This window comes from Rattus norvegicus, chromosome 12 (assembly GCF_036323735.1).
Source record: "Rattus norvegicus strain BN/NHsdMcwi chromosome 12, GRCr8, whole genome shotgun sequence".
Classification (NCBI taxonomy): domain Eukaryota; kingdom Metazoa; phylum Chordata; class Mammalia; order Rodentia; family Muridae; genus Rattus; species Rattus norvegicus.
The window spans coordinates 38,296,227-38,321,017 of record NC_086030.1 but is presented as its reverse complement, the minus strand read 5'-3'; the positions used below and the strand labels follow the sequence as shown (position 1 = coordinate 38,321,017).

At 44.1% G+C, this 24,791-nt stretch overlaps 1 protein-coding gene across 15 annotated transcripts in view; it reads left to right on the top strand.

The window, feature by feature from the left end:
- The first annotated feature begins 189 nt into the window (after positions 1–189).
- Ccdc62 (coiled-coil domain containing 62) overlaps positions 190–24,791 on the top strand; it is a 36,740-nt gene continuing 12,138 nt past the window's right edge. The window contains exons 1-10 of one of the 15 annotated variants that reach the window (XM_039089776.2): positions 191–413; positions 3,743–3,935; positions 6,770–6,936; positions 9,291–9,392; positions 10,758–10,929; positions 13,083–13,184; positions 17,677–17,765; positions 18,315–18,430; positions 20,903–21,625; positions 24,198–24,306. In XM_039089776.2, coding sequence (XP_038945704.1) covers positions 252–413; positions 3,743–3,935; positions 6,770–6,936; positions 9,291–9,392; positions 10,758–10,929; positions 13,083–13,184; positions 17,677–17,765; positions 18,315–18,430; positions 20,903–21,625; positions 24,198–24,306 — 1,935 coding nt within the window. In that variant the 5' untranslated portion in view covers positions 191–251. Of the gene's footprint in view, positions 3,493–3,742; positions 3,936–6,739; positions 6,937–9,290; positions 9,393–10,757; positions 10,930–13,082; positions 13,185–17,676; positions 17,766–18,314; positions 18,431–20,902; positions 21,626–24,197; positions 24,307–24,791 lie in introns of those variants that run through there. The other 14 variants (XM_006249357.5, XM_006249356.5, XM_006249355.5 and 11 more) reach the window with 14 other exon arrangements.

Genomic DNA, 24,791 nt, shown 5'->3' with positions numbered 1-24,791 from the left:
AATACCCACAGGGAGGATAACTGCAGACCCGCTGGTTGAATTAGAAACCAGGATCATTGGGAACTAGAAACGGCTTTTAATTCTTTCCGTCTTTCCCGCTGTGACGCTCCGGGAACCTGTGAGGCGCCAAAGCTTTCCAGCGTGGGAATGTAAGTTCGCGTTCTCAGGCCGCGAGCCGGCCGCAAGTCTCGCGAGACTCAGGGCGTCCCTCCTGCGCGACGCCCTTGCGTGGATGGGCGGTTTGGGTGCGCATGCGTGACTTTGAAGGCACAGCGTCGTGGGCTGTGGCCTTACCCCCGCCACTGCGGCCAAGCACCTATGGCGTTTCTGAGGTGACCCGCTCCTGGCACCAACTCTCTGTGAGGGAAAGGGCATCATCCATGAACCCTTCGACGACCTTATACCGGCGCCAGGTGAGCGCCGCTGCCCCGAGAGACGGTGCAGAGAGGGAGCAGAGAGGCCGTTTCCTCAGCCCAACAAAACCGGGGACCTAGCTGGGACCCAGGGAGGAGGCGCGAGCACCAGACATTGCTGTTGAACGTTGGCAGGGACACCGCCCTCCCTCGTTTATTTAACTGTAGCCTAGCGAGTGGACCAACTTCTTACTTCACTTTGACATCTTCAAAGTGAATTTGCCCAAGGTCTGCATTTCTGTATCAGTGTAGGGTGACACGAACACTTTCGTATGCTTGGTTTATTGCCTGGTTACCTCCACTGAGCTCCAGGGCCCCTGCTGCCATTCCTATAGACTGGAATTCAGGTATTGTGACTTGGAATTCCAAGTTCTTTTGTGTGTGTATTTAGGTACTAGTAAATAACTGTACGTCATAATTTAGACATCTTTTTGAAAGTGTAATCATATACATGACTGCCCTATGAACTTGTACTGCCCTCCACGCCCTGTTTATGGCCCTCCAGACCATGCTGGCATCACTGTAAACCCCCCCCCCTTCCTGCCCCACCTCCTCCTGAGTTGTGAGAATATAGGTGTGAGCCATCATATCTCAACTTTCTTTGAGTTGGGGATAGGCTTAGCTTAGTGGTAGAGTTGTCTAGCATGCGGGAGGCAAGTTCTATCCCCACCTTTTGTACACAAAACCAGAACATAATCCTGTACCATATGGATTATACTAGAACTTAAACGGTAGCTGATATTAGGCCAGTGAGATGGCTCAGTGGGTTCATGAAGCTGGCCTGGTTTGTGTTCTATCCCTGGGATCCACATACCTTTAATCTCAGAAGGTACTTGGGAAGTAAAGGCATATACATTTCTGTGAGTTCAAGGCCGCCTTGTAGTACCGACAGGGTTGCAAAGCAATGCCCTGTCTAATTGTAATTAATAATAATAATAACTAATGTTGAGTGATTACTATATGCCAGGCACTTACAAAACTATAGGTCTAAATAAAGTGTAGAGCCATTAAAAGAAAGAACCTCTTCTTTAAAAAAAATAGGTCTGTAATCCCAGCTATTTTAGAAGCTGGAAATTTCAAGGCCTCAGAGTGAGCCCAAGGGCAAGGCAATTTAGTGAGACTGCATCTCAAAAGGTGTCTCCCCACCCCCACCCCCTGGAGCTGAGGACAGAACCCAGGGCCTTGAGATTGCTAGGCAAGCGCTCTACCACTGAGCTAAATCACCAACCTCTCAAAAGGTATTTTAAAAAGGCTGTGGAGGTTAGAGAGATGATGGTTCAGTAGTTGGTTAAGAGCACTGGCTGCTCTTCCAAAAGACCTAGGTTTGATTCCCAGTGCCCACATGGTGACCCACAAATGTCGGCAGATCTGATAGCAACTTCTGGCCTCCACAGGCACCAACCATGCAAGTGATACACAGTTGTACATGCAGTAAAACACAAAATTAATATTTAAAAATACTGTAGATACTGCTCGGCGATAGAGCATTTGTCTAAGAGTACTCCAGTTACCATTTTGCAGGGAAAGAAACTAAGAATGAGGGAAGCTAAGTAACTTGATTAAGGTTCTATAGCCACTAAGTGGCCAACTCCAGAATCAGGTTGAAAGGACCTGACATACACTGGACTTTAAAATGGCTAGTCACAGCCAGGCTGTGGTGGCGCACGCCTTTAATCCCAACCCTTGGGAGGCAAAGGCAAGCAGAGCTCTTGACTCAAGGCCAGCTTGGTCAACAGAACATATTCTAGGACAGCCAAGGCTATACAGAGAAACAGTCTTAAAAACAACAAAAAAGTGATAATAATAACCAAGAAAGATTATAGGTAATTTTTTCTTCATAAGCATCACTGTGTGTGGCCTATTGTTTAAATTATATGTGTGCATATGACGTGAATATTTAGATGTAGCATATGCGTACATGTGGAAGCCAGAGGTCAGCTTTGTGGAGCTGGTAAGTTCTTAACCTCCAGTGTTCACCTGAGTTCTGGGCATTGACCTCATGTTACCAGGCTGTAAGGTGAGCACTTCTGTATACAGAGCCATCCCGCCCTTTTTAAACATAAATCTTTTATATGTGTGGGTGTTCTGCCTGCATGTATGTCTGTACACCATGTGTGTTGTGTGCCTGGTGCTCGAGGAGGCCAAAAGAGGGGCATCGGATCCCCTGGAACTAGAAGTACAGATAGTTTTGAGCTGCTGTATGGATACTAAGAATCAAATCTGTGTCCTCTGGATCCTCTTTGCCCTTGTTTTTAATTCTATATGTCGACTATGACAAGCAACAATATTAAATTTCCCAGCTGGAAGGATTCCGCAGAGGTTAAGAGCACTGCTCTTCCAGAGGTCCTGAGTTCAATTCCCAGCAACCACATGGTGGCTCACAGCCATCTGTAATGGGATTCAATGGCCTCCTCTGATGTCTGAAGACAGCGACAGTGTACTCATATATAATAAATAAATAAACCTTAAAAAAAAAGAAAAGAAAAAAAATAAATGTTTTTTAAAAAATACTAAATTGCCCTTGATTGAATGAATTTTAGTAATGTGTGTGTTAATATTTAGAATTTATTTTGTTTGTTTTATATTGTTCTTGCTACCATAGGGTCTAACTATGTAGTTCTGGCTGGCTTGGAGCTCAATGTGTAGACTAGACTGGCCTTAAACTCATAGAGATCCACCTACCTCAAGCTCTGGATTGCTAGGACTGGAGTCATACCACCACATCTAGCTTAATTATCTTCTTACAGATTAAAATTCCCATTCTTTGATAAGAATTGACTATAGTGTTGTTAAAAGCAATTATTTCATGTTCACCTTCCCTTGATTTCTCCAAAATTTCTAGGCCAAGGATTGGGAATATAACTCAGTAGTTAGATCACATGCTCATTAATGCTCCGGGTTTGAGCTCCACCACCACGCACGCACACACGCACAAAGGCATCAGGAGGTGTGTGCGCAGGAGCACGTGTTTGCATGTCTGTGTGCGAGCACATGTGTGCATGTGCTGGAGTACACACACAGACAGAGCATTGCCGAGCAGAACAGGAAGGCTGACAGCAAAGGCCTTGGAAGGCAGAAGGTGAGTTTGCGAGGGTCTTTGGAGAAGGTCTTACTCTTTAAGAAACTGTGTGTTGTATGATGACAGAGGCAGACTGTGTGATAGGCTTGAACTTGCTTTAAACATGCGTAACTTGATATATTGTTCTTAGAAGAGGACAAAACTCAATTTTACAATCCAGAGGTGGCCACAAAAGTGTGTAATTATTTGGAAAGTATATTGTGGCTGACGTGTGGGTTCATCTTGATTCAAAGCCACCCTCCATGTTTAGAACATCGGATCAGAAGTTGAGAGTTCCACTATCGAGAAGCAGCGGAAGGAGCTTCAGCTGCTCATTGGAGAATTGAAAGATCGAGATAAAGAGCTCAATGACATGGTTGCAGTGCATCAGAGACAACTTCTCTCATGGGAAGAGGATCGGCAGAAAGTGTTGACTTTGGAGGAGCGCTGCAGCAAGTTAGAAGGTCAGAAACACGTAGCTCCTGGGCATACACCTGTGTGCTAACACATTAAGAGGGCGCATAAGAAAGTGCATGAGGGGCTGGAGAGATGGCTCAGTGGTTAAGAGCACCCAACTACTCTTCCAGAGGTCCTGAGTTCAATTCCCAGTAACCACATGGTGGCTCACAACCATCTGTAAAGAGATCCGATGCCCTCTTCTGGTGTATCTGAAGACAGCTACAGTGTACTTACATATAATAAATGAATAAATCTTAAAAAAAAAAAAAAAAGAAAGTGCATAAGGAGAGGTAAAGAATATGGCTCCTGACGTCATGGAGTTCTGTCCTGTTGAAGAGGGGAGGACATTATAAACAGTCATCTGGAATGTACAGACACAAGAGAGGCAGAGTAGTCAAATGTAGGGAAGTGCTGGCCATAATGATAGATCATTACGTTTGCTAGACTGGCAAAAGACACCAGGTGTTGATAGAGGGAGCCGACTATGCCATTCTGCCGGTTGGTATCTGACCTTGGGAGTCATGGAGGCTCAGGCCTTGTTAGCACATGTGTGGAAGGAGAGCCCCAGGAAGAGTCACGCTGCTGGAGTAAACTGCCACAATTACTGTGGGAAATCATTTTATACTACCTAGTAAAGTTGAAGACATGCATATCCTGTAAGAAAGGGTTTAGAGGCTGGAAGATGTTCTAACCAGGTCTAACCATCGCACCTCCAGGAATTTTCACTTCAGTTGTCTAAGGAATTTACTAAAAACAGATTGTGTGCTTGTGCTAGAGGATAGAGCTCACTGGGAAAGCATCGTAACATCCTTGACGTTCTAGGTTCCCTCCCTAGACCTGCCAGCACGACTCCAGCTATCAGTTTACTTAGGTAGCTTCTGATGTGATGGATTTAGAATTAAGAGTCTGCAGTCTTTGTTTTGGTCTTGTTACTTGGTTATTTTATTTGGTTGTTTGGTTGGTTTGGTTTTTCCCAACAGGGTTTCACTGTTTAGTCCTGGCTGTCTTAGAACTCTGTAGATCAGACTGTCCTGGAACTTACAGAGATCTGCCTGCCTTTGCATTACGAGTGTTGGGATTAAAGGTGTGCATCACCACTGCCTTTTTATTTAAAAACAAAACGGAACAATTTCATGTGTATGGGAGTTTTTGCCTTCATGTTTGTCTATCCACCACATGCATGCAGTGTTCAGATGCCAGAAGAGGGCGCTAGATCTGCTGGGACAGGAGTTAAGGTTGGAAACCACCATGTGGCTAATGGGACTTGTACTTAGGTCTCAGGAAGAACCGTCAATGCGGTTAACCCCATCTTCCTAGCCTCTTTTTTGGGGGGGAGGGGGGCAAGATTTCTCTATGTAGTCCTGGTTGTCCTGGAACTCACTTTGTAGACTGGCATTTGTTATTTTTATTTATGTGTGTGAGTGCTACGTGTGGATGCATGTATGTGTGCCATATATGTGTCTGGTGCCCTCAGAGGCCAGGAGAGGGTGTTGGATCACCTGGAACTGGACATACAGGGAACTGGGAGCTGCCAAGTGAATATTTGGGACCAAGTCTAGGTCTGCGAAAGCAACAAATGCTCTTAACCACAGAGCAACCTCTCCCGCCTTTATTGTTATGTGTGTTTGTGGGTGTGTGCACGCGGGTCAGTACTGATGCCCGAGGGGCCTGGTGACAGTCTGACCCTCTAGAGCAGTTGTGAGCCACAGAGTGCCGGTACTAGGAATGAAACTTGAGTCCTCAGTAAGAGCAGACTAAGCTTTTAACTGCCGAGTCTTCTTCAGCACTCTGCCTTTTATTTACTTTTAATTTTTGGGATAGAGTATTCTGTCGTTTAGGCTGGTTTGGACTTTCTTTTTAGCAAAGGATGATCTTGAACCCCTAATCTTACTGTTTTTCACTGACCTAGTGCTAGGGTGCTGGGAAAGATGCAACACCATGACTGTGTTAGGACTGCATTTCTAGCAATGTCCCCAATGGAACTAGTGATGCAGGTTTAAGGACCACATTTTGATTAGCAAAGCAGAAATACCCTAAGATACACATCAGAGGATATCCAGAGCAGCACCATTTAACAGCTGCAAAGTGGGCCCAACATAGATAGTCACCCAAAGCAGATACATACACGTTGCTATTATAGTTTAATAGGCCATCATGTAGCAGCGTTAGTGATAAACACAAGTTAAAACTTTGGCGGCTTTCAGGGTCTTACAAATGAAGAGACCAACTCCTGAGTATAATTCTGTTTGCATGTAGGTCAGATTATACTTTGGGGGTGGACGCAGAGATAGGTAGGAGAACAATAATAGTAAAAGCAAGGATGTTGTCCTGGAGTGGAGCTCAGTGGTGGACAGGTGCCTGGCCTACCATCCTTAGCATGGGGAGTGGGTGGGCAGCAAGGGAGCGATTATTCTAAGATCTGGGCAGTTGCTTAGAAAGTGGAAATTAGGGCTGGAGAGATGGCTCAGTGGTTAAGAGCACTGACTACTCTTCCAGAGGTCATGAGTTCAATTCCCAGCAATCACGTGGTGGCGCAAAACCATCTGTAAAGAGATCTGATGCCCTCTTCTGGTGCATCTGAAGACAGCTACAGTGTACTTATATATAATCAATGAATAAACCTTTAAAAAAAAAAAAGAAAGTGGAAATTAACAGAGATTATGTGTAGGTAGGCTTCCAGGTCGGTGCCAGTGTTTACTTCTGGACAACATATGGTATTGTACATTTCACAGTAAAATGTTTTAGAAATGCTCAACAGACCTTTACTTTATAATCACTGGTTTTGAAAATGCTGCCTGTTACGTCTCAGTACAGACACCGTGACTGGCATTTCCCTCAGGTGAGCTGCATAAAAGAACTGACATAATCAAGTCACTCATGAAGAAGGTCAAAACGCTTGAGTCCAATCAGATGGAGTGTCAGACGGCGCTTCAGAAGACTCAGCAACAGCTTCAGGAAATGGCTCAAAAGGCCACCCATTCTGCCCTCCTCTCAGAAGACCTTGAGGTTGGTTTCAGTTTTCGAAGAACTTTATTAGTCTGAATTCTGGGTTTCAGTTACAGAAAAATTAACTTCAAATCTCCTCATTAAAAACAGATGTGTGGGGTTGGGGATTTAGCTCAGCGGTAGAGCGCTTGCCTAGCAAACGCAAGGCCCTGGGTTCAGTCCCCAGCTCCGAAAAAAAAGGAAAAAAAAAAAAACAAAAAAAAAAACAGGTGTGTGTGTGTGTGTGTGTGTGTGTGTGTGTGTGTGTGTGTAAACGTGGCGTGTGTGTTCTCCCTGCTCTCTGGCTAGCTGCACAGCATTGCTCTGTGTCGGAGATACTGTTCCATCAGTCCATAAACAAAGGGTTCTGCTGTTTGGTTTAGAAGCATTGTGCATTTTAATAACAAGGGGTTATTTCAGAACACCGTTCTGTTGCTATAAAATTATAGAAAATAAAATGCTGTCTTTTACCCCGCACTAGATCCAGCACCACAGTGCCACAAGACATCTGGTAGATACCTTCATCTCAGTCAGCAAAGCATCTCACCCGCTATGCTCCATCCCATATCACACTGCCGATGGCTTCTCTCTGAGCCGGCAGCAATCTCTCTACCTACCTAGTTCCCAAGGCAGGCTGCCACCATGCCAGAAATATGCATCCCAATTCCATGGTGATCTAGTGTCTCCAGCCACCACATACTCTCTTGAACTTAAATCACCACACGAAAGAACACACAACACAATAATCTCTGGTCCAATTGAGAAGATATAATTGCCCACCTAAACATACAAAGTCCTGTGCACATCCATCCCTTAAGAACATTCATAACAACCTGTAAATGTGCAGAGAGGAATCTTAACATCAGCCTCCATGTTCTCTCCACTCTTCTTCCTGCCTCTTCCAGTCTCCTCCTCTCAAAAACTTTCTCCCTACACCCATCCTTCCTTCTCGTTCAATGCCAGGCCTCGTTCTATCTTGTACCTGCCTTCCTACCCCTTTCTCGAAGTCTGAGATAAGAACCTTCAAGTTTTGAGAGCTTCAAATATGGCTTTCTAGATTCTGACTCCCTCCCCTCCACTTCCTTTCTTTGCCTTTCTCATCCCTCCCCTATTTCTGTCTCCCCTCCTCTCCCTCTCTTTCCTGTAGTGAAGATTAAACCCAGGGCCTCCATGAGGCAAATATTTTACATTCCAAGAACTTTTTTTTAATTTTTATTTTGAAACATGTCTCCCTAAGTCTCCTCTAGCTAGTGCTGAAGTACTGAGATTGACCTAAGGTCTGTCGATACAACAAACACCCATACCAAAGCAAGGAGCACATCTGGGGTAAAATGGGTAAATTGGGTTTTCTCTCCCTGCCTGCCTGCCTGCCTGCCTGCCTTCCTTCCTTCTTCCTCACTCACTCCCTCCCTCCTTCCTTCCTTCCTCCTTCCTCACTCACTCCCTCCTTCCTTCCTTCCTGCCTTCCTTCCTGCCTTCCTTCCTACCTCCCTCCCTCCCTCCCTGCCTGCCTGCCTTCTTTTTTATAGACTATGTAGCCTAGTAAGCTGTTCGCAAAACTATTAATCTTCCTGCTGTCGCCTCCTGAATGCAATCGTTACAGTGTGTGCCACTATCAGCTGAGCCTTATATTTTAGCGCAGTTTTAGGGTCATAGCAAAACTGAGTGGAAAGTACAGAGTTCCCATGTCTGCTGTATCCACATACACAGTACCCCCACTTCTGAGGCACTGCATCACGGTGGTCTATTCATTGCAACTGGGGAGTGCATGGGGGCTCACTCTTATCACCCCACATCCAGTTTATGTAACAGCTCACCTTTGTGTTTTACTTTCTATAGGATTTGGGCAAATGTATATTGGCATATTGAGCCAAACCCAGTTGTAAGGATTTGTAGCCTAGATGTTAAAAACAATGTGCAGCCAGGTGTGGCGGAGCACGTTCTAACATCAGCACCCAGCAGGCAGAGGCAGGCCGATCTCTGTGAATTAGAAGCAAGTCTGGTCTACAGAGTGAGTTCCAGGACACCCAGGACGACCCAGACAAACTCTGTCTGGAAATGAGTTGCTTCCTCTTTAAGGAAGCTTGTGATGTTTTATTTGTTTATTAATTAAAACAGAATGATTTTACTTAAAAAGAAATGCTTATAACTATGACCTAAATCAGTACAAGTTAGAACAACCGCTAAGTATCGAGAGGAAGCTGGAGCTAATAGAGGAATAGGTGTTTGCATTCCTTTTTATGATTGTTACTTCACCCACATTGTTCCTGAAACATGTTAAATTAACACAACTAGAGATGAATGTCGATTGTGGTTGGTAGCCAGTGGAAGAGTTAACAGACTCACTGAGTGTTTTCTGTGTTGTTCTCTTGCAGGCTAGAAATGAAAATCTCAGCAGCACGTTAGTGGACCTTTCTGCTCAGGTAGGACAGTTGCAAGCTAGAGAGCAGGCTCTCACTACCATGATAAAGCTGAAGGTAACTAAAACGCACACACCACTTCCAGAGCACTCCTGCTGCAGAGCTCACCCACGGCATCCTTCCTCCCCAGTCCTTAGCCCCCAGAAGCACAGCCGCCAGTGTTGCTCGCTTCATCCTCTGCTCTCAAAGACGAAAGGGACACGGGGCTTACACGGTGCTCCCAGTGCCTCTGACTGCGTTTCCGTGGATTTCCCCTGGTCTCTGCGGTGGTTCTCCTGAAGATACTGACCGTTAGATGCTTGCTCGTCTTCTGTTAAACAGGAGGAAGCTGGGCAGTGGTACTGCAAGGCTCTAATGTCAGCACTCTGGAGGCAGAGGCAGGCAGATGTCTGTGAGTTCAAGGCCAGCTTGGTCTACAGACAGAGTCCAGAGCAGCCAGAGCTACACAGAGAAACTCTGTCTTGAAAAACCAAACCAGGGGCTGGGGATTTAGCTCAGTGGTAGAGCGCTTACCTAGGAAGCACAAGGCCCTGGGTTCGGCCCCCAGCTCCGAAAAAAAGAACCAAAAAAAAAAAAAAAAAAGAAAGAAAAAAAAGAAAAACCAAACCAAAAAACAAATGGAAAACTGGAAGCTATCAGACGCTAGTGGGTGGAGTGTGAAGCATGGTCTCCTTGGGGTGGGGGGACGAGGACGGGGGAGCGTGTGCTCCTCTGCCTCATATGCCTTTGGCAGGTGCTGAGCAGGGGGATGATGTCGGTGCACTTGGGACATTTGCAGATGCGTGCCATTGCCTTCCTGACATTAACACTAGGACATGATCATGGGCAAACTTTGTGAAAATTAAAGAGAAAATACCAAATTTGTAGAATTAGCTCTAGTTAAAATAGTCGCCACCATAGTCCTCCCTGTTAGAACAGTGCATTCATAAAGATGCAGAATGCGGAGCTGCCATGGTCAGAGTTTTGTTTTGAGGAAAATGGTCTCTGCTAGAAGCACATGCTTATCAGGACACACTTGGAAAGACAGAGTAAGGAACTCCTAAACTTGTTTAAGGCTGACATGGATTGAAGAAATTATTTCTTGTAATTGGCTTAATTGCTTATTATTTTAAACTGGTCTAGTCACAGACTTTTGTTGTTTGGGTTATTGTTTTTTTTTTTAATACAAATTTGCTTATTTATGGTGCTGGGGGCTGGCCCCACAGCCTTTGGTTTGCTAGGTAAACACTCTACTACTGAGGTACATCTTTAGCCCTCCCTCTTCTGGTGTGTCTGAAGACAGCTATAGTGTACTTATATATAATAAATAAATAAATCTTAAAAAAGAGAAATAACCTCAGAACCCAGTTTAGTCTCAGCAGGAACGATTGTACCGATTAGTTGGAATTTAAAATGTGCCTTAACTGTTCCCTTGGTTTCTAGGACAAAGATATTATTGAAGCGGTCAATCACATTTCAGACTGTTCTGGTAAATTTAAGCTGTTAGAGCACGCTTTGCGTGACGCTAAGATGGCAGAGACTTGTGTTGTGAAGGAAAAGCAAGATTATAAGCAGAAGTTGAAGGCTCTGAGGATTGAGGTCAATAAACTGAGAGGTAAGGAAATGACAGTGTGAGACAGTAGTGCATTGTCTCTGGAATTTACTGCTTTATCTGAGTCCCTTAGTGTTATACTGAGAGGGGTTTGTTTATTCCTGCCTATAGATCCTAACATGTAACATCTGCTTCATTTATATAGAATTAATGCCATACATTCTGTGATATAAAATAACAAAATTGTGGTTAGGCTGCATCTTTTTTTTTTTTTTTTTTTTTTAGAGATGAGGCCTGAACCTGGCTGGGGCCTTATACTTACAGAATCTCTAACCCTGAATCATATTTTTCATTGTCCGTATCAGGTAGCTGTTGCCGAGGCATGCTGTGTAATGACCAACAGCAGTGTAAGTGCAGCAGTTGTTAAACTCCAGTTACCGAGTTGGTCCAAATACGTTGGTTGTTTTAGCCTGGACCTGCCAGGCTTCTCACCAGACCTGTTCTGCTTCCAGCATGAGCAGAATGTGGAGAGGCTTGTTATCTGTCGTCAAACTAAACTTTTAACTGGGAGGCTCTGAGATAGAGCCAGGCAGAGTAAAGTAGTCAGACACCAGCACTTCCCAGGTAGGCAGGAGGATCATTATTTCAAAGTCATCCTCCACCACACAGCCTGCAAAGCTGAACCTAGGCTACATGTGACCCTGTCTCAGCCATACCCCAAATCTGACATTTTATCTTGACCAATATAACGTAAATGACACAGCATGTTTACAGTCTTGGGCTCACCATGACTTCACCAATGGTCTCAAGTCCTGTCTCCATTTATAATGTCAGCTAAAGCCATCATTCCATAAGCCTCGTGACAGTATTGGGGACAGATTGTGTCTCTCTGTCTTTGGGTGAGCACAGCACCAACAGTAGGTTGAACACTGTGGATCATCAGTGTTTATTGAGTGTGTGCATGGGCCAAGTTAGATGTTCAAGTAGAAGTCTGTTGTGTCAATACTTATGCATTATGAGTACTTGATTAACCCAGGATTTATTTAATTACTTTTAAAAAAGATATATTTATTTACTTTATCTATGCCGTCTTCAAACACACCAGAAGAGGGCATCAGATCTGATCACAGATGGTTGTGAGCTACCATGCGGTTGCTGGGAATTGAACTCACGACCTCTGGAAGAGCAGTTGGTGCTCCTAACCACTGAGCCACCCCTCCAGCCTTATTAAAACATTTTAAAAGTAGAGTAATGGGAAGTAGAACAGAGAGCAAGGGAGAGAAACTTGTTTAGTTCAGGTTGACGGAGAAAGTAAATTTGAAGAGTTAGCATTGAGCTATGACTGGAGTGTAGACAGAACTAGCCAGAACCTGACTGAGAATTCTAGGCAGAAAACAGGAGGAACAAATCAGAAGGCCTAGAATGGATTGGAAGTGGGGACATTCTGGGTTTGTTTGTTTCCTTCTTGGAAAAAGGAACTCTATTTTCCTTTATGGGTTGGGTACACAGACAATTCAGTTTGATGCTTGTGATGTGATCTGAGTACCTGGAGTTAGTGGCAGATTCCACAGGTTCATGTCCCACGAGACTATTCCCATTAAGACACCAGTCCCAAATCCATGGGAGCCGAGAACACTTCTTATTGACCAGCTGGCCTGTCGGTGAATGAGGGTTCCCCAGCCTCCTGGGCAGCCTCTCAGGAGGCTCAGGGAAGCACTTTGCTGTTCCTTCAGAAACCCAAGCTGTAGATGGAAGTGCTCCATGTGCAGAGCTAGGGTAAGTCCTCTCCAGAGAGAATTCTGAATTCCAAGAGGTGAAGAAGCTCTTCACCAAGAATGGAGAACGGAACCCAAGTTCTTTCTTCTTTCTCCCGGAGGCAGTCAAGGAGCTGAGAGAAAGGGAGGGGGCAGGGAGGGCGTCGTGTCACTGTGGGCCTTGCTGTTTACAGTAAGGAATTTGGGTTTCATCCTGAGTACAGCAAGGAGGGCTCCTTACCAAGAAATGACACAAGGAGTTTTTATTTTTAAAGATTTCTCTGTGTCCCTTGGTTTGTAGCAAGAGAGGCCAGGCAGAGGTAGTGAATGGTCCAACACGTGTTGACTGTAGACCCAACAGGGTCCTCAGAGCTGCTGAGGACGTGGATTTTTTGTGTAGTGTCTGTGTTTCCTAGGAGGCTGGTATTTACTTGAGGATTTTTCTTCCTTCTGTCTGTGAAGAGGATCTAAATGAGAAGACAACCGAAAACAATGAACAGCGAGAAGAGATCATTCGGCTCAAGCAAGAGAAAAGTTGTCTGCATGATGAATTAATTTTTACTGGTAAAAGAATTAGATTGAAGTATTTGAATAGTTGCATGTTTGTAATTTCATCTTTTTGTCGTAGACTAAGAGATGTATAGCTCCTTCAGAAATAGACTTTGGAGATTTTGCCCGTCTCTTGAAGGATTGGCAAGGGACTGGGCCTGAGCTTTAATACTTTTATTCTCCTCCAGGTAGCTGTGTTCCTCCTGTGAAGTGAACTTCATTCTTACCCAGCTTGAATAGGTCACTATCCTTCTCTATAAATCACAGAATACTCCTGATGGAAGGTTCATTTTAGGGAAGGAGGTAGCTTAGATGGTGAAGTGCCTGCCCAACCCGAGAAGCCCTGGGTCCAGTCCCCAGTGGCGGAACTGGACATGGTGGGATATAATTTGCAATCCCAGAATTCGGGAGGCAGAGGCAGAAGGATCAGAAGTAGCATCATTTAAAAAGAACCTTAGGGATTGGTAATTCTACAGATACTAAGTAAACAGTTAGGAGTTCAAAGGGCCAGGGCATAACCTAATGTATACATACTTACCTAGCACTAGACTTGGGCTCTGGCACTTAAAACGTTAGGAATTCAGCATTCAGTTTTGCAGGTTAATTACCTGTAGTCACTAAGTTGGGAAATCACTTGTGTGTTGTTGTACAGATGTAACTTAAAGTAAGCAAGGCAGGCCTGGGCTTTCCTTATTACTAAGTGTCATGTGTAGCAGTCATCCACACTTCCCATCACACAGCACGTTCCCAGGCACTGCCCCTGCCCCTCCCACCTCAGACTTTAACTGGTGAAGTCCTCTCCCTTCTCACTGTGGACACTCACCTTGTTTATCCTCCTACCTGCCAAGACCCTCATGTCAGCCATTGTGTGAGGAAAATCATAGAGTTAGAGGGAACTTTCAAAGAGAAAATTAGATGAACTTTTTTTGATCCAGTTAATCCTCTCCTCAATCCCCTTCTTTTAAAGAGGAGAGTAAATCCCTACAGAGTAAAGGAAAATGAAGCATCAGCTTTAGAATTTTTTTTTAAAGATTTATTTATTTATTATATATGAGTACACTGTAGCTGTTTTCAGACACACCAGAAGAGGGCATCAGTTCTCATTACAGAAGGTTGTGAGCCACCATGTGGTTGCTGGGATTTGAACTCAGGACCTCTGGAAGAGCAGTCAGTGCTCTTAACCACTGAGCCATCTCTCCAGCCCTAGAATTTTTAAATACAGTGGAATCCTTCATTTTAACCCCCCTTTTAAGGATTGCAAGTTTCAGCACTAGAGGCCACTGTGCTCATTATGTCCAGGATTTCTGTCTAAAGTGTCTTGTGTGTCACTAACTGTACAGTGTATTTGCCCCTTTACAGTTGAAATCAGTCTGGGTGACATGTATGTGATTCCACTAAGCCTAGACACTTACAGGCCACGGAGAATTAGGACTAGCAGGCGACATGAAGACATTGATTTTCCTCTAGATTTCTGTGGTCTATTGCCAAAAGTCAGTGCCATGTAAGTCTTCAGATACCTGCATATTACATTAAGATACACGCATACATACATGCATACACACAGCACTGCACGGGAAGTCAGGAGACACAGTCTAGTTTACAGGCTACTTCATACTATCAGCCTCTAGTTTGTTCTTGACCTGAGACTCATAGACGTGGACCATCACACCCAGCCTACCCTTGATTCATGGATATAAAAGTCTCCTTGGTTCATAAAATATGAGACTTGCTAAATAAAACTATAATCCATTTTGGAAATAACTTTTAAAAACATTTCTTCGACTGAAGACGATTATAGATCACTGTTTCGAAAACAGTTTTTTGGTTTGATTTGGTTGTTGTTTGTTTATTTTTTTTTTTTTGAGACAGGGTTTTTCTGTATACCCTTGGTTGTCCTGGAAGTCACTTTGTAAACCAAGCTGGCCCCAGACTCACAGAGATCCTCCTGCCTCTGCCTCCTGAGTGCTGGGGTTGAAGGTGTGGGCTACTACTGCCGGCCAGTTTTTATATGCTCTCCTCATAAAGTGAGTCCAGGGATGTAGTTTGGTTGGTAGAGGGCTTGCCTGTTATACCTTGGGTTTATCCCTCAGCATCACAAAAACCATGGTGCAGCTGGTGTAGTGGCTACACATTTAATCCTAGCAGGCAGAGGTGGGTGGACCTATGTGAATTTGGGGCTATCTAGGTAATGAGATACATAATGAGACGCAGTCTCAGAACACAAGCAACAAGAAAGCTCTGAAAACCAAGACGCGTGTGTGTTGGTATGTAGGCACTTAAGTCCACAAGGACCAAGATGGCAAAGTCAGGCGCAGCTAATGTAGCCAGTTCGTGGCCAGCCTGGATTCTGTGAGACGCTATATTAAAAAGAGAAGGAAAAAAGTGAGGGCCAGGGATGTAGCTCAGTATTAAAGCCCTAGCCTAGCGCATGCTCAATGTTCTGGGTACGTATAAAAATAAATACAGAATTAAGTAAATGAATACGAATTGAAGGTATGTATGTAGCTCTGGTTGAGTGCCTGCTTGCCTAGAGTACACTAGACCCTGGATTCAGTATTCAGTGAGTGGTGTAACAGAGTATTAGAAAAGGCTTATGTGTAGCAATGCTCTCATTTTCTATTGAAGAACTACTGCAGAAACTGGACACATTTTATTCAAAATTGGAAGTTATTTAAAGTATAGGTATATACTAGCACACCGGCTTCTAAAGTTTGTTTATTTTATCTTTTTAAGAACTATATGAGTATTTGCCTGCTTGTATATCTGTATACTATATGTGCCCAGTGACCAAGGAGACCTTAAACTGAATCAGATCCTCTGGAACTGGAGTCACAAATGATTATAGTCTGTCATGTAAGTGCTGGGAATGAACCAGGTCCTCCTTTAAGAGTAGCCCATACTCTTAACCACTGAGCCATCTCTTCAGCCCCCAAAGGTTTATTTTAATTGAGTTATAATTCAGCCTATTGCCTAGAAATGTAGCTCAGTATTAGACCACTTTCTCAGTGTTCTCCAGGCCTAGATTTGATATCTTAACACCACTGATAACAGCAATAATAATACTATACATTTCCGAAGTACAGTGTGTTAATTTAACACACACACACACACACACACACATATAAACACACACATACATACACAGTGTTTGATAGTGTTGTAGTTTAAGTGAGGATATGCCCCATAGACCTATGTGGTTTTTTTATTTTTCCTTTTTCTTTTTTTTCGGAGCTGGGGACTGAACCCAGGGGCTTGCGCTTGCAAGAGACCTATGTGTTTTATATGTGGTGTCCAGTTGGTGGAACTGTTTAGGAAGGATTAGAAGGTGTGGCCTTGGAGGTGGCGTATCATTGGGGGTAGCCTTTGAGGTTTCAAAATCCCATGTCATTCCTAGTGAACTCTGTGCTTCTTCTCCTCCTTATTCTTTCTCTTTCTCTTCCTCATTCTCCTCCTCCTTCCTCCTTCTTCACCTCCCTCCTCCTCCTCCTTTTGTTTTCAAGACAGAGTTTTTCTGTGTAGCCCTGGCTGTCCTGGAACTTGCTCTGTAGGCCAGACTGACCTTGAACTCAGAGATCTACCTGCATCTGCCTTCAGAGTACTTGGACTAAAGATGTGTGCCACCCTTGCCCAAATGCCGTTTTAATTTTAAAATGTGTGTGTGCGTTTGTGTATGCGTGCATGAGTGTGTGTGTGTGTGTAATTGTGTCCTCTGGAGGACAGCTCACAAATGCCCAAGGGATCTGGTACTCTTTTCTGAGGGCAGATGTGCGGTGCGCACATACATATGCAGGCATTCACATATATGTAATACACACATATATAAATGCAGGCACTCACATGTAATACATACATATACACATGCAGGCACTCACATACATGTAATTGAAAACGTTAAATCTTTAAAAATAAGATGAGTCCTTAGCCAGGGGTGATAGGATACCGCAATCCCAGCAGAGGCTTCAAGAGGATCCTAAGTTCAAGGCCAACCCAATAGAGGGACCCTTTTCAGTGACTAACAACTGTTTCTCTTATATTTTTGGTTGTGAGCCTAGCCTTTAACGGCTGAGCCATCTCTCCAGCCCACTAACGATTGTTTCTCAATACTTGCGTTCAGGATTTGGTTTTGTTTGTTTGTTGTTGTTTTGAGTTAGGATCTCATGTAACCCCAGGCTACCCTTGAACTCCTAAGTTTCTTACCTTCAACTCCAAAGTGATGGGATTACAGATGTGTGCCCCTGTGCCTGGCTTCCTTTCAGATTTATTGTATGCATATTTTCTTACAAGCACATGCATGTACTTTAAATCCTTTTGGCTTAACATTATAGTGTGCATTTTCTTGTTTTATGAAGGATCCAGCCAGAATCACAGATTAAAGCTTTTACCAGTCCTTCTGCAGTTTTAATTTTAAGAACCACAACAAAAGTGTTAGCTGTTAAATTGTTAGAGCTCGGGAGAGATGTGCTGATATTGCTGATGAAAAATACCCAATTGTTTTTTCCTCATACAGTCGAGAGAGAGAAGAGGAAAGATGAGTTACTTGATATTGCAAAGTCAAAGCAAGATCGTACAAATTCAGAGCTACAGAATCTGAGACAGGTATGTCCCAGCTGTACACCGTGACCATAGGTGGAAAATATTTGGGAATTAGGAAGCCATCTGCCTCTTGATTCTTGTGGCGGGTGTGTGTGTGTGTGTGTGTGTGTGTGTGTGTGTGTGTGTGTGTGTGTATGTGTGTATTTGTTTTTGAGACAGTTTCCCTGGGCATCCTGGAACTTGCTTTGTAGAAGTGCTGGCCTGGACCTCAGAGATTCTCCTGCCCTACCTCTGCCTCTCCAGTGCTGAGCTAACGGCATGCACCACTGCCGCCCAGTACCTGTTGATTTCTGTCACTGGTGCCTTCTAGATCTCCACTACATCATATGTCACACTTAGCATAGCGGTAGTCAGGCTGCGAGCATTAGTGGTTAGGAGAGGAGATGGGTGTAAATGTCCTGTTGGAACCATAGGAAACAGCCAAGCAAACTGTCTGTTCTGTTTTAGGATTTCAAAGTGCCAAACTATTGATTCAGTTTGGCTTAGTGGTTTTTTTTTGTTTTGTTTTTGTTTTGTTTTGTTTTTGTATTGATTTGTTGATATCTCTGGCAGATTTATGTAAAACAGCAGAGTGACCTGCAGTTTCTTAATTTCAATGTAGAGAATTCTCAGGAATTAATACAGATACATGGCTTAAAGATGGAGGAACCAAAGGCCCTGGAGTGCAGGTAACCTTAGCCTATGCTATTGGTGTTCGTTTCCGCTTCGTCATTGGGTCTTATACTTGCTGTATCTGCTGCTGTTCTTGTACAGTAGGTTATCAATCTGTGTGCACTAAAAATTACCATAATCCTAGTCCATGGGGGACATGATGCAGGAATTTTTGATGCGATCTGTAGGTGACAACTAGGAACCTAACAAAAATAAAATCATGGACCAGGTTTGTGTCTGTGGGTAGAAGGCTCTGAGCTGGAGTAGACTCTACAGAGACAGCCAGGACTTCATTAAAGCAGCACTTCCAGTGTCCAGGTGCTGGGCTTACACTGGGAATAAGACCTGTGGGGCTTGGTGCCTGCCTTAAAGAACAATGCAGAGAGCAGCACCAGTGGCTGCAGCAGGGGCTCAGATCTTCTGGTTTGTTTGCCTGTTAATCAGGCATCCGTCCTTCACTTGTGACAAGAGTGTGGGGACAACTGTAACACTGGAGTGGTTTGATCACACAGAGGAACTACCACAACTACCATCTCCTTTCCCTTGCTTTCTTTCTTTTTCTCTTTCTTTTCTTTCTTTTTTCTTTTTCTCTTTCTTTTCTTTCTTTTTTCTTTTTCTCTTTCTTTCTTTCTTTCTTTTTTTTTTTTTTGACAGTGTTTCTCTGTGTAACCCTGACTGTCCTGGAACTCACTCACTCTGCAAACCAGGCTGGCATGGAGCTTGCAGAGATCCGCCTGCCTCTGCCTCCCAAGTGCTGGGATTAAAGGTGCACCCACACCTTTATTTTTTCTTTCTTTCTTTTTTTTTTTTATAATTTTTAAAGATTATTTATTATACATAAGTACACTGTAGCTGTCTTCAGACACACCAGAAGAGGGCATCGGGTCTCTTTACAGATGGTTTTGAGCCACCATGTGGTTGCTGGGAATTGAACTCAGGACCTCTGGAAGAGCAGTCGGGTGCTCTTAACCGCTAAGCCATCTCTCCAGCCCATTTTTCTTTCTTTCTTTTTTCCCTTATTCCTTTGCAATGTTTTTGTGACATGTTCTCACTAAGGCTGGTCTTAAAACTAATAGCAGTCTTCTTCCCTTTTACTGGGATTACGGGCCTCTGCTGGCATGATCAACTGAAGCCATTGTACTTTTCCTGAAGAGAGATTGGGGAGTCCCCAGTCTGCAGGGAGCTATGAAGTCTGAACTAGATTGGCAGTGACTGGTGATGCCAGCTCCTCTCCTGGAGTTAGTAGCTGCAGCAACAGGGTGTTGAGAAGCTGCATTGCACTTGGCAGTAGGATTCACTGTGCTGTGCTGTACTTCTGTCCTGATGCCCTCTGCAACCCACACAGTGTTCTCTTTCAAGCCTTTGGCGATGTTTTATTCCTCTTTGAACTTCACTGCCACTAGGAGGCACTGAATGGATTGAGGTTGCTTCTTTTTTTTTTTTTTTTTTTTTAAGATTTACTTATTTATTTATATGAGTACAGTGTAGCTGTCTTCAGACACACCAGAAGAGGGCATCAGATCCCATTATAGATGGTTGTGAGCCACCGTGTGGTTGCTGGGAATTGAACTCAGGACCTCTGGAAGAGCAGTCGGTGCTCTTAACCACTGAGCCATCGCTCCAGCCCTGAGGTTGCTCCTTAAAAATGGTCCAAGCCGGGGTTGGGGATTTAGCTCAGTGGTAGAGCGCTTGCCTAGGAAGCACAAGGCCCTGGGTTCAGTCCCCAGCTCCGGAAAAAAAGAACAACAACAAAAAAAAAATGGTCAAAGCCTGCCTGGTGGGATGGCTCCAGAGTTAATGGGACTTATCACATGCCTGGAGACCTGAGGTCAATTTAGACCCCACGTGGTAGAAGGAGAGAAGCAACTGCCACAAATTGTCCTCTAACTTCCACATTCTCTCTCTCTCTCTCTCTCTCTCTCTCTCTCTCTCTCTCTCCCACACACACACACACACACACACACACACACACACACACACACACACCATCAATAAATGTACAAACAAGGAAAGTGGTTCATGCCATCATAGAAAGAAAGAGCTGTTGAGCTGTGCTTTCTAAGGGGTCAGGATCGGTGAGTACAAACCAGGGATGGTGTGTATACCAGTATTCCTCATAGTCAGAAAGATCACGGGTTCTAGACCAGGGTAGGCTACAGAGTGAAAACCTATCTTAAATCAAATTGATGGAATCTCTGATAGGAACCCCTTAGAGGAAGGCATAGCAAAGGTCTAGTTGCATTTGTGTGGTGGTCTTGACTTTGTTGCTGTAGTTTTGATGGTAAACACAATGAGTGAGGGATGGAATGGGGAGGGGAATGTAGGCGTGGTGTTCAGAAAGGCGTCCTATAGGAGGCGGGCTGGAGTTGGGCTCTGAAAGTCAGACTAATGGGCTTTATTGGGATTAGGTATACTAACGAGGCTTCGGGGAGGTAATGCTAGTATCAAGTCTATCTTATAACTCCTATTTTTTTGTAATGCCACTGTAGCAGAGACATGTGTTTATCAGACCTTGACAATAACTACCCAAAAATCGATATTAAAAGAGAGAGAAATCAGAAGTCATTGGTTAAGGATCAAAAGTTTGAGGTCACGTTGGCTCAGCACAATAGGTCAGACAAGAGCTCTTGTGATGCATGCAGAGAGAAGAAGCTACAGGTTAATACTGCGTTCGGGGAAAAAAGTGTAATTGGTCTCTCATCTCTATTTACCAAAGACTTACTGGAGAAACAAAAGTCTTGGTCTCTGGGTGGAAAAATCCAGACTGAACCGGAAAACAAAGTTACACTATGCAAGATTCACTCAAAATCACCAAAGTGCAATGGAGTGGAGCTTCAGATAGAAGAGAAGCAGCTGTCGGACGCGTCCAACTCACTGCCTGATGAGAAGCAGTGGCAGGACATCAACGTCTACCTGGGCCTCTCCAACTGCCCTGTCTCAAAGCAGCCCGACAAGCTGGATGGGGACTGCCACGACCCCACAGAAACATCGGAAATCTCATACTGCACCCAGAATGACGTCTGCATTGGGGACCTGTCTGAGTTCAAGTGCTGCCACCCAAGTAACATCATCATCGAAGCCCCAGGACATATGTCCGATATCGAGTGGATGAATATTTTCAAGCCTTCCAAAGTGCAAAGGATTGTTCGCCACAAAACCTTGTGCACTTGTTCAAGAAGTGTCGACGCACTGAAACACAATTCCTCAGCCAGGTCAGTGATGCTCACGTCTGTAATCAGGTGCAGGCAGGGCAGCAGGGCAGAAGGGCTGCACTAGATAGTCATGCTTACGGCTAGCAAGAAAGCACTGCCAACTACAGTCCCACTCAAGACAAACCTTTTGCTCTTTATTTTGGGGCCTAGACACTGGGGTCTTTGTTCAAGGAGACATTATAAACTCTAGTGGAGAGTTCCCATGGAGGGCAGCTTCTAAGGCGGAGGTTTTGTTAGAAGCAAAACCAGTTATGAGTTGGGCAAAGATGTTTTATTAGAAAACAAACAAGTAGGTCACTGTGCATGGAATGCTGTTCTAGAGCATTCTCCTCCTCCCCCGCCCCCCAGGATGCTCTCCAGTTGACAGGCTGACCCTCTGAGGCCCAGACTGCAGTACAGGCCCCAAGTCATAGTGCTCCAGGGTCACCCACATGTTACATACAGAGCTCCTCTGTGTCTGCTCATACCTGTTTTCAACTTTTTATTGCCCAGTCTTTCTTAGTTTCTAAATATGATGTGAAAGACAGAACATTGATGTTTAACAAGCTGATCAAAGTACCTGGCTTCTTTTTTCCTAGACAATTAGTATATGCTAAATTATTCAAGCTTGTCTTATTGTTAGAGTTGGTGAGTCTTGTGGCTGAGTGGCACTGTAATAATGCCTGCTATTTTTAAGTAAAGCATAGCTCTTCAGAGCACAGAGAGGAAGTTTCTATATTGAGAGCTTTATTTTAGTCACTGCATTGACTTTCACAGGACTTTATGATTAAAATTTCTAGTACTTACATTATGTAGGGTATTCTTTGATCCCTTTAAAAAGCTTGGGTCATTAAGAACCATCTAGATATTCTGCTAAGTGTACAATTTAAAATTCGCTTGCCATACTAAATGTCATTAAGTCATTTGATTTTTAAAAAATCTTTGGAAAGCTGAAAGTATCAGGAAATAGCTTTCTGTACCTACATCTTCAAGATCGTGTGTGTGTGTGTGTGTGTGTGTGTGTGTGTGTGTGCACACGCACATGTGCGTGCATGTGCAAGCACATGCTAGGAATTAAAACATAGGCTTTGTTCGTGCTGGGCAGGGGCTCAATCATTGAGCTACATCCTTAAGTGTCTATATATATATATACATATATATATATGTATGTATGTATGTATATATATAGTATAAGTATGTATGTATATCTGTGAGCACACTGAGGCTGTCTTCAGACACACCAGAAGAGGGCATCAGATTCCATTACAGATAATTGTGAGCCACCATGTAGGTGCTGGGGATTGAACTCAAGACTTCTGGAAGAGCAGTCGGTGCTCTGTTCATCTTCAATAGCCATCTCTCCAGCCCCCAAATATTCTTTATTTATAAGGGGAAAGCCTACATTGGGTAGTTTGGGAGGACTGTGTGTGGTGTACAAATAAATTCAAGCTTATGTTCTGGATTTTTCTTCAAGGCTTCAGGGACCTCACTCACTTCTGTTATTTAAATGTCAACTTGTTCTGCCAGCTGAGCCTCAAGCACAAGTTCATGATAAGTAGAAAAGATTGTGCTGTTTTCCTGTTTATCTCAAGTTGCACGAAACTGTGAGCCCACTTTATTATCTAAGGAAATGTTCAGATTTGGCCTCGCCCACTTAACAAGCAAGGTCTGTGGTGAGGGGAGCCACAGGTGCCTGCTGTCCTGTGTGGTTCCTGAGATTCTCTACCTGTGGGGAAGTAGTCAGCAGCTCAGTGTTGCTCCACTGTCACCAAGGCAGGGACACTTGCCAGTTTCACAAGCTGAAGCCTAGCTTTTCACAACTAAACCTTACACTGTTACTCGTACCTGCGCTGCCTTCTGTGGGATCCTGTCCCTAGAACCTTCTTTATTTTTTCACTAGAACTTAGTTTCTTTTATTTCATGGTTTGAACCCAGGGCTGAGGATGCTAATAAAGCTCCTTACTAGTGAGCTTGCACCCCTAGTACTTAAAAAACAAATTAACTGCATTTGTGTGTGTGTGTGTGTGTGTGTGTGTGTGTGTGTGTGTGTGTGTGTGTGTGCGTGCACATGCACACACATATACATGTGCAGTTGCCTGTAAGGACAGAAGAGGGTGTCAGATCTCTGGAAGCCAGAGTTGAACAACTATGTGGGTGCTAGGAGTGAACTTGGGTCCTCTGTAAGAAAAGCACACACTCTTAATCAGTGAGCTGTGTATCTAGGCCCACCTCTGTACTTTTTTGTAGAAGGAAATTCCTTACTTTTATAGTTAACCTGAACTACTGATTTTAATTCTTACTTGCAAAAATATGCATTAATGTATGATACTCTATCTAGATCTACACTATCCCAACCTTGACTTCTCATTTCAAAAACATATGTAAGCTAGTGGTAGTGATGTGTGCTTGTTTGCCAGCACTCCAGAGGCTGTGGTGGAGAGGGCGAGTGAGTTCTAGTCCAGCATGGGAGCTATAGCAAGTTTGAGGCCTGGCTACGCAGCAAGACCTTGTCACTTCTTTGTCCTGTTAACATACCTGTAAGTGTATGAGTGGCGCGTGTGTGATGCTGTTCCTCTGTGGTCTTATTCCGCAGCGAGCTCATTGGCATCCAGCCTCCCCAGTGTTTGGGTTCCTCAAAGTCTGCTGAAAGAGAAGATGAGTCAGAGACCCCTCCTGACAAGAGAACCGAATCCAATGAAAAGGTTTGTGTTTCTCATGAGAGTTCCCAACTTATTCAAGCAAAGTCTCTCCTCACCGTGCTTTCGTTCTTGTAGCATCATTGCTAGACCTTCACAAAGCTGAGGGCCTCCTCCTTGCATACCGGAGAGGGTTCCGCAGTAGTGCTTGCTGCCCTTGGACAGGACCCAGCTTTGGTGGCTCACAACCATCTCCAGTTTCAAGATGGGCATCAGGCACACGTGCACATTCATGCAGGCAAGATACTCATACACATAAAATACACCTAAATTGGTTTTTTTGTCTTTTTTTTTTTTTTTTTTTTTTGGTTCTTTTTTTCGGAGCTGGGGGCCGAACCCAGGGCCTTGCGCTTCCTAGGTAAGCGCTCTACCACTGAGCTAAATCCCCAGCCCTTTTTTGTCTTTTTTAAAAAAATTTTTTAAACAAGATCTCTGTACATAGCTCTGGTTGTCCTGGAAATTACTCTGTAGACCAGGCTGGCCTCAAACTC